General features: G+C 38.7%; 1 protein-coding gene across 1 annotated transcript; it reads left to right on the top strand.

Annotated features, from left to right (window-relative positions):
• The first annotated feature begins 8,638 nt into the window (after positions 1–8,638).
• Positions 8,639–9,412, top strand: LOC145557649 (uncharacterized). The gene has a single exon (XM_081618826.1). It carries the CDS (start codon positions 8,639–8,641, stop codon positions 9,410–9,412), a length of 774 nt encoding a protein of 257 aa, XP_081474952.1.
• The last annotated feature ends 710 nt before the right edge of the window (positions 9,413–10,122 follow it).

Raw genomic sequence — 10,122 nt, 5'->3', positions numbered from 1 at the left:
ACCATCCGATCTTATTACAATAATGTAAGTTGTAATTGAAATCCATAATGAAAATTTGATCATAAACATAAAACTAACCATAAAGTCACACACTTTCAACTTAAAATACTAGTTGTCATACAATCCTTCCACTAGTAATGAAGTAAATGAAGTGTCTGACTTATACACATCATCTTCAAGTTTACAATGCTTCCTCAAAGAAATGAAGTCAGAATGGAAAGAGATGGCACTGGGAGTACTACGAAAGCTATCAAGAATATCCACAAAAAAGGTTTTTTTTCCCATACTTTGCAATAATTCCCATAGACATCAAGATATTGAGAACTTCATTAATAGGGTTTTTGGGTTTAGAAGATTGACTAAGAGAGGATCACTTAATTGATCAAGACATGCATCAATATCCTCTTCTCTAGACCTTTTACTAGATATCTTAGAGGGTTGGTTGTCAAGGCTTTTATGCTTTTTTGTTTCACTAAGGACAATACAAGTCTAGATGTCATTGTTGCGGGTTTCAATATCAAGAACATTATCGGAGTCACAAGATGCTTCAGCTTCAACACTCAATACTTCCTTCGGTTTCATCTCGAAGTGATGCTGGTGTAAAAGATCTATCACCCTTTGCATAAACACTACACAAAATCTTATCCTATTCATCCTCATTCTCTAATAAAGTTTTCTATGGATTTATATAGTTGAAAAAGGATAACATTTTAAGGAGATATATTAGTTGAAGGAAAAAAAAATATATGTCTATAATATACAAATTAAATCATCAAAATAGTTAACAAATACCTTAATAAAGGCTTGCCATTTTTCAGTTCAGCATCAACTTCAGGGCAACCATTTCTCCATCTAATACCAGTCCATTTCTTTAATTCATTCAAAGCTTTGTGTTTATTTTTCAAATTTGTGAACCATTTCATAATAGAAAGGCCGGGGTGTAAAGTTCTTTCTAGTTCGGGTGTTTAAAGTTCTAGCAACAACATCCCAATCAGTTTTCCCACCAGCTGGGGAGACATGGTCCGGCAGGATTCCCAAAAGTATGGTCACAACATCCGAAGTGAAAGACGCCCGTTGGGTACTCATTGCAAACAAGATATGGCTTAACAACATCTAAAGTTAAAGAATAGGTATTAAAGCACAAACTGCCCGACAACACTTCTAAAATAAGTAACTAGCAATAAATATGCAAGTTTACTTCATCATGTAATAATCCACAACACAATCATTAATAGCAACATCAATACGAACAATCATGACACCTGCGGCATAAGGATAATGGAAATCAATTTCATAATTGATTTCCTTAAAAAATTTCCGAGATTCATCTAAACCACTAGCTTAGATAGATTAATCTGTATTGAGGGTGATTATATGATGAAATTCTTAATCTTTCCTCATTTATATATCTATAATTGAATTTCAATTCAATAATCCTCTTGAATATTACCAAGATATATACTACTTACCATGTTCATAAATCATAAACACAACACATGCAACTAAAATTAGGGGGAAAAATCAGAGAACATTCAGAATTTTTCTTTATTCCGTTAATATTCAAGAACAAAAAAAACGAAATTGGGTAGGTTTCAAATCGCAACTAATTCAGAGCACAAAAACATAATTCGGCAAGAAAATTAAAGGGATTACATCAAACCTTTTTTAGAAGAACAATTATGATATTTACTCAAGAAATTTGATAGAAACCTTGATGCTTGACATTTAAGAGGAGGGAGACGATCAGGAATTTGCCTGATAGTAATAGATGAGGAAGCTAATAAAAAAAATTAGGTTTTAAAGATGTTTGGAGTTGAGACTAGGAGTTTTGAAAGATTTGGGAAATAAAATATTGAAAGCGCGCTTCAATAATTTTTTACCCATATGTGCGCCACTATCTACAGACCTTACAAAATATGCAAAAGGAAACACTGTGCTTATGAATAGTTCTTTTTGGTGCTATTACAAAGACACCCTTACATTTAATGAGCTGCCGGATTTGCCCTTCCTTAGCTTGGTGCATTTGCTTGCCATTTGTCACGGAGGATATAGCTGTTGTTGACATCCTTCTTTGGTTGCCAGCTAAGGTGTCCTTGTATCTTGTAGGAATTGCTTTCGGAGGTTCGTTTGGTTGTGTGCTCTGGGGTCTGCTTTTCGCCTTGTTAGTCTGAACGATGAGGTTCGGAGGTGAGGTGTTGGGTTTGGCAGCCTGGACGAGACCGTCTGGTATGGTTTATTTTCCCTTTTGTTGGATATTGCAAGCCTTGATGTTTGTTTTCAGTTGCATGTTAGCTTAGGATTAGAATTACTGCTTCGACTTTCTAGGAATGGATTGCCTTACTTTGACACTACTTCAGTGTCCTGTTACATGAATAGAAAAAGACTTGGAGATGACTTAGTTGTACTAGGTTTCCTGTTTATCAATGGCGGTGGCCTTCTTCGCCATAGGCTATATATAGACTTGCTGGGTTTCCATAATCTGGGTGTGGGTGGCTTTAATTTCCTGTGCCGAAGGCTTCGTTTGGGAGGTTGTTCTTTGTTCAGATGACATTAAGTTACCTACTGTGCATTTTTAATGTGTGTGTATGGATTGTATTTCGGATCTGCTGCCCAAATTGAACCTTAAATTCAAAATAGATGACTACATATAGTTGCAATGCGTGCTTTTCTGTGACTTTGGTGCTTTCGTCCTTATGACACTGCTCTGCCATGTATTACTAATTTAGTTGCTGTTGTATAATTTGGATTGCCAACAAATAAAGTGTGGTTTGGCATATCAAATGGTTTATGGTTGCCTTTAGATGTTGTATAATAAGCCTTTTGTGTGGTTTGTGATTTTGCTGCTGGACCTCGGTTTGTTCTTGTGTGTTTGGAAGACTTCTAAAGGTAATTTTTATTCCTTAGTAATCGTATTGTGCCTTCAGTGCTTGTTCTTTATGCTGTGTTGTTCTGCTTTGCTTTTCTTGGTTTTAGTGAAACACAATCATTATATGTTGATTTTATATGATGCGTTTGCTGTTTGGATTTTGTTTTTATATGTTTTCAGCTTATTATAGGATTTGATAAATTGGAAAAAGAGATGTTTTAGGTGATTGATTGTTTGTTGCTTTAACACTTCTTGTGAAGGGATATTGAAGTACTGCCTAGGTAATCGGCTCCATTAAGGTAGACCAAGAAAATGTAGGTTGTAATTGGCCCTTTAGAGAAGAGTGGCTGCTTCATTATTATAGAACACTATTTGTACGATTGCTCGGTTCTACAGTTGCCATAGGTGCAAATATTATCTGGTATTATGTATAGGATCTTTGTCTTTTAATTTAGGATTTCTTTTAGGTTAGTTTTACATCGGATAGATTTCTGTCTGCCTTTTGGTATGTCTTGTGGGTTGGGTCCAGTTGTATTACTTTGAAGAAGAATAAGTGTTTTGTTCTTCGTGGTTTTTGACCTGAACATTGATTTTGCCATTACAGGTTATGGCTAGACGATCAAACAGAGTGTGTGTTCCTTTTCAACCTATTTTGGAAAAGGTTGTTGCTTGGTTGCAGTTTCCATCTCCGGTGTATGGATTTATAGATGCTGCTAAGAATAATGTCTTTGTGCGGGTTAATAAGCCTAATTCTCGTACAAAGTTCATCTTTTATGGTGGAGATGCTGCTACGGTTGAAGAGTCTCGTGAAAGAGCAACTCACAAGGCTTTGAAAAGATTAGTCTGCCGGTTTAGTGTTCGAGTGTCTGATTTCACATATGAGCGTATGAAGATGTACCGTTTGTGTGTGAAATTGTATAAGAATTTATGTGCTGAATTAGTACAGGACAGAGAGGACTTGGGTCGCATACGTGCTGAATGCAGCACACGGGAGGATGTGCCATTTCATGATATTCATGTTAGATTTGATTTTGTGCATTTTATGGGAGTTTTAGTTAGGAAAACCGGTGTAACTGTCACTGGTATTGAGACCACCAAGTTAGAAGGACATGGCTATATGTCATGGTTAATGGTCACTTGTCCTCATAATAGTATTGGGATGGAGTGCATCTTCAGTGATCCTTGTGCTGAAAAAAATATCGCTGAACAGCGGGTTGCTAAGAAGGCCTGTTTTTTTATATCTTCTGTGCTCAATTTAGAGATTGTTGATGTCAATTACGGTTCTGCTTCCAAGCTAAGCGCAGAATGTTCCTTGATAAGGGAGAGGTATTTGGTTTTGAAAGGCCATGTCCAGTGTTTAGGAGGGAATTCTAGGCAATCTGAGGCTGCTACCTGTTTGGTTAGTGATGAATGTGTGACACCAACCAATGAAGCAAACCAGATTCCGGTTCTCGCTCTTCCGCCAAGTGTTCCAGCTAAGCGTCCCATTGATAGAAAAGAGCTGCCTACGAGTGGTGTGGGGGTCCATGTTTCTGATCAGCTTGTTAATGGCCTGAGTGAATTAGCTAATGTTTGCAAGTGTGCTAGGGTCGAATAGTTATGTGTAGTAAACCTAGCTACCTTTAGTCTATAAAGGTTTCATGGTATGTAGGCAGATGTTGGTGTTGTTTCAGTAATGTAGTGCCTGTGTAGTTCGCTTTTGCCTAATATTGATGTCTTTTTTAGGTGCAAGTATTAGCCGGTATTATGTAGCTTTTGTTTTTGTTGATGTACTGAATCAAACTACCTGAATGTACTTCCTGTTATGGCTTCCTTTTAATGAAATCAGTTACTATTTGTACTATGCCTTGTGCCCTCGCATGTTGCATTGCTTACCTTTTGTCTTCTTATCGTTAAAAGAGATGCCTTTCTTTATCGGTTTTCCTACTCCCGATTTCTGATACGACATTAACGACAGATTTCCTCTCCGAAGGATGTGTGAAATCTTGTAGTCTTCCAGGTTTGATAGCCTGTTCTGGAGCTGTGAAAAATGGGTATTGTCTTTGTTTGAAAAGTTTGTGCTTTAATTTGTTTGCTACAGCTTAATTCTGATTTGTGTGCTCCTTTGGCCACTTTACTCTGGTGTTTGTTAGATTGCCGTTATGGCATACCTCGACTATCTAAGAAAAGCTGCAGTAGACTAAATAAGGCTGCACTGAGGACATCACAATTAGCATTTTCTAGGTATGCATATCCAGTTGAGGTAGATTGGTCAGAATGAATGGCCCTTGTATTTGGAATCAGTTTACTAAAAAGTTTACCTTTAAATGTAGCCCGTGCTTAGTGGCCAGCCAGTCTGCTCCTGCACAGCCTCCACAGTGTAGGACATCAAAGAGGCAGAAGTGTATGCAGGGAACAGCTACGCCATATTTGAATAGGTACACTGTATTCATTGTCCAGGCACTATTACGCTTATCTTTGGTACATTTATGAGCACTTTTTCTTTTTCCCCTTATTAGCTATGCTTTCAGATTACTGCACTCCTGAGGGTGCTTGTTCGGTATTTGTGATATAGATACCATAATAGAACATATATGTCATGTAGTGTACCAGAAGCAGGAATAGATGTTCTTCGTAAAAAAAAAGGGCCATCCCTGATGTACAAGGTAACTTATTATGTTTGTTTTAAGCATATTCTATTAGGGCTAGGTATCTTATTGGTCTGTTCCTTTTGTGTTGCTTTAAATTAGATGTTCTTGGTGCTGCTATGGATCGACAGCTACCAACGGAGCCTTTTAGACTTGCCGTGCCTTTTTCCTGTCACAGATGCGGTGCAAAAAAATTTATGTTTGAATCCTTGCACTTCTGTTGTGGCAATGGAGACATCACGATTGCTGCGACTGAGTATCCTCCTGAACTTGCTTATTTGTTTACTTCAAAGGATGAGGGTGTTGTGCATTTCAGAAAGTATGCTAGATTATACAACAACTTGTTCGCGTTTAGTTCGCTTAGGGGTCATTATTATGCAAACACATACAAAGGGATCTATCTTTTTAAATTGCACGGTCAGATGTATCATTTTGTCCCGGATTTATTGCCTGACGATGACAATCCAAAGTATCTCCAATTGTACTTCTATGATAATCAGCATGAATCAGAAAATAGGGTTGGATGTTTCCCTGAAATAAGAGAAGATGTGATTAGCATTCTGATGCAGGTATCTATGCATAATCCCTATGTTGTATTCTTCCGGACTTTAAGGGACAGGGTCATTCATGCAGATACAAGAATTGTTTTAAATCAAGCGCCAGTGCTTGATCAGCGCGTTTATAATGCTGCTGCTGTTGATGAAGTTGCAGCTATCTGGCCGGAGAGTGCTTCGTCTAGCCAGAGCTTGGGCCCTCATATATTAGTTAGTGGATGCTCTGATGTATCTCATCGAATATATCATAATTATGGATGCTATGATCCGCTTCAGTATCCTTTGTTATTTCCTCGAGGTGAGTGTGGGTGGACTTAAGGGCTTAAAAAAAATTCTCATCTGTCTCGGAGATCAGCAGATCTGGTTCCGGATCCTATAATGTCCTGCGCTGTTCATACTGCAGCTGAGTTATTAGAGCAGGAAGAAACCCGTAAAAATTCTAGACCTTATTCTTCTCTTTTAATGTTTGGTGCCCTTCTGCTGCTGTCACCTTGAAATATTCCCTTTCGTTTCTTAATTGCTTGTGCAAAGAAGAAAAACACTGGAGCAGACAAGTTCATATCTGCTAGAGAGTATTATGCCTATAGGCTACAGATCAGGCCTAATAACATGCTGTTGCGAGCGGGAAGGTGTTTTCAGCAATACATAGTGGATATGTATGTGAAGATTGAAAATACAAGACTTGATTACTTCCGAAATAATCAGGACACCATCAGAGCTGATCTGTATAAAGGGATTTTGGATTCACTGGATTCAGGGGAGACTCTTGGACAAAATGTTGGTCGTAGGGTTATATTACCTCCTACTTATATTGGCGGTCCTCGGGATATGAAGAAGCGGTATTTAAATGCTATGGCTTTAGTACAGAGATTTGGTAAGCCAGATCTTTTTGTTACAATTACTTGTAATGCTAATTGGCCTGAAATAAAAGCCGAGCTAGCTGTTGGTGAGGCGGCACAAGATAGACCTGATTTGGTTGCTAGGATTTTTAGAGCAAAATTGGTAGCATTGAGAAGAGAAATCATGGAGAATAAAATATTCGGGGAAGTGGCTGCAATGGTATATGTAGTCGAGTTTCAGAAAAGAGGGCTGCCACATGCTCATTTCCTAATTATTCTGAAACCTGAATATAAGCTCAAGTGCCCTGCTTACTATGATCGATTTGTTTGTGCTGAAATACCTGCTCCGACTAATGGTGTCTTGAGAAGAATTGTGTTGGCACATATGATGCATGGTCCTTGTGGTATCCTGAATCCGGATTGTCCATGTATGAAGAAAACTGGCGTGCAACGCAGCTGTAAGAACAAGTACCCTAAGCAGTTTTGCAATGAAACGACTAATAATAAAGATGGATATCCTATCTACCGTCGAAGAGTAACTGGGGAGCAGGTAACCATAAGAAATGCACAATTAGACAATCAGTGGGTCATTCCCTATAACCCTTATCTGTCGATGCTCTTTGATTGTCACTTGAATGTTGAGGTGTGTTCAACCATTAAAGCAGTAAAATATCTATACAAGTATGTGTATAAGGGTCATGATAGGATTTCGTATAATGTTGTTGCTTCTAATAGTGAACCTGTAGATGAAATTCATCAATATCAATCAGGTAGATGGGTATCTCCTTGTGAAGCTGCATGGAGAATTTTTAGCTTTGACCTATTTGAAATGCACCCTTCTGTTTTGCCTTTACAAGTCCATTTTCCATACATGCAGACTGTTCATGTACGCCCGCATGAAAGACTGCGCTATGTTGTTTCAGATGATAAACGCTCAAGAACTCAATTAACTAAGTTTTTTTTGCAATGAACGCTGCTACTGAACATGGCTTGGGGTATCTATATGGTGAATTTTGCGAGCATTATACATGGCATCAGGGTGATAAGAGATGGAAACAAAGAGTACAGAACAGGATTTCAGTTGGCCGCCTGGCATTTGTGTTTCCTGCAGAAGGAGAACAATTCTTTCTTAGGCTCCTACTGCTCAATGTAAGAAGTCCTAATTCTTTTGAAGCTCTGCGTACTGTCGATGGTTGTTTGTATCCGACTTTTCAGGAAGCTGCTTTAAAACAAGGGATTATAGAAGATGATGACACATCCAATTCGACTATGGCTGAGGCATGTGACACTCATATGCTTGCTGCTTTGCGCCGCCTATTTGCAACGGTGTTAATGTTTTGTCAGCCAAGAGATCCCGCTGCTTTATGGAATTCTTATTATTCTTTTCTTGCTGAAGATTACTCTCATAGGTTCCCAAATCAGCCTGTAAGGATACACCGGCTTACTGTTCGAGCAGTTGAACAGCACCTGGAAGCCATGGGAAAATCCCTTGCCTTTTTTCGCCTGGAGGAATTAGTATCGCAAGTCAGTGATGAGTTTAGACGTACGAAGGATATTATAGATGCTCTTGATGCACTGATCCCAGAAGAGTGCTTAAGTTGCCGCTCAAGGTTAAACTCTGCACAGAATGCTGCTTTCGAGTGCATAATGGAACATATCTTATAGCAAAAAGGCGGTGCTTTCTTTATTGATGGTCCAGGAGGTACAGGGAAAACTTTTTTTTACAATGCACTATATGCAGAGATTCGACAAATGAACAAGATTGTTTTACCTACGGCTACATCAGGAATAGCTGCAGCTAACATTCCTTCGGGAAGAACTGCTCATTCACGGTTCAAAATCCCAATTGACGATGAAGGTTCGCTGGCATGTGATGTTCTGAAGCAAGGAAGTTTAGCTGCATTGTTAAAGGAAACCGCTCTGATAATCTGGGATGAGGCTTCTATGGCAAAAAAGCAAAATGTAGAATCTCTAGACCTTTTATTGCAGGATATATGCGGAAATAAGGTCGTGTTTGGAGGGAAAGTTGTTGTTTTGGGAGGGGATTTCCGACAGGTCTTGCCAGTGGTCCCTCGCAAGACGATGAACGAGGCAGTAGAGGCAAGTATTGTGACTTCTTATCTGTGGCCCAGGCTTATGAAGTTCAGACTGACAGAAAACATTAGGGCAAGAGAAGACCTAGGATATGCTTCTTTTTTGCTTGGTCTGGGTAACGGTGAACTACAGAAAACAGAAAATGCTTTTGTCGAGCTACCAGAACATATTGTACAGTGCACAGACGACGTTATAGACTTGGTTGCAACTGTTACAGAAACAACGTTTCCAGAAACTGGGCATGGCTTATTTGACAGTGAGGTTTTCACAAAAAAGGCAATTTTGAATCCCATGAATGATGATGTGGATGCTATAAACACATTCATGATTGAAAAATTCCCTGGACGGGTTGTGACTTACAAGAGCTTTGATGTTGTTGTTAATGAGACATGCAGCATATATCCTACAGAATTTATTAACAAGCTCTGCTAGGTGGAATGAGTCCTCATGAGCTTGTGTTAAAGGAAAATTGCCCAGTGATATTGCTAAGGAATTTGCTTCCATCATCCGGTCTATGCAAAGGTACAAGGTTAATTTGTAGAAATTTTTTTCCAAACGTAATTCAGTGCACTATAGCAGTTGGCCACTACAAAGGGGAGGATGTTTTTATACACAGGATTAACTTAAGGCCTTCTAAGTCTATCAAATATCCGTTCATGTTTGAGCGAAAACAATGCTGATTGTTTCTGAATAGACCGATGCAATGTAGAGTGAGCATTGTATTTAATTTTTGTGAGCTACCGCAGGCATAACAGAGTTGCCAATGCTGATTGTTTCTGAATAGAGTGAGGTTAATTTTTTTGCTGTGCTTCACATATTAAAGCACGATATAGTGTTACTGATACGTGTTATGGTGTGATTGCAGGCTGCACGATATGCACAAACGATTTTCCTTTACGCAGGACACTGTAGGTATATGAATGCACTTTAATTGAAGTACTGGTTTAGTACATCAGGGATGCCTTTTTTTGTGATTATGTTTATGTTCTTCAGAGTATGTGCTTTGTGAGTTATAGATGGAATCCTTGCATTATAGCTTAGAAAAATAACCATTCAGCTTATGGTTAGGCATTTCCTGCCCTGAATTCTGTGTATGCTTGTATGCTTATGAGATGTTACAGTAGTGCTTATAGGGTGCACTT

The sequence above is a fragment of the Chenopodium album genome, chromosome 9 (assembly GCF_948465745.1).
Source record: "Chenopodium album chromosome 9, dcCheAlbu1.1, whole genome shotgun sequence".
NCBI classification, from domain to species: Eukaryota; Viridiplantae; Streptophyta; class Magnoliopsida; order Caryophyllales; family Amaranthaceae; genus Chenopodium; species Chenopodium album.
This window is presented reverse-complemented; position numbering and strand designations above follow the sequence as displayed.

What these genes read in the sequence shown, in the direction of transcription:
- LOC145557649 (XM_081618826.1), top strand. Translation starts at nt 8,639, where the DNA reads ATGAACAAGATTGTTTTACCTACGGCTACATCAGGAATAGCTGCAGCT.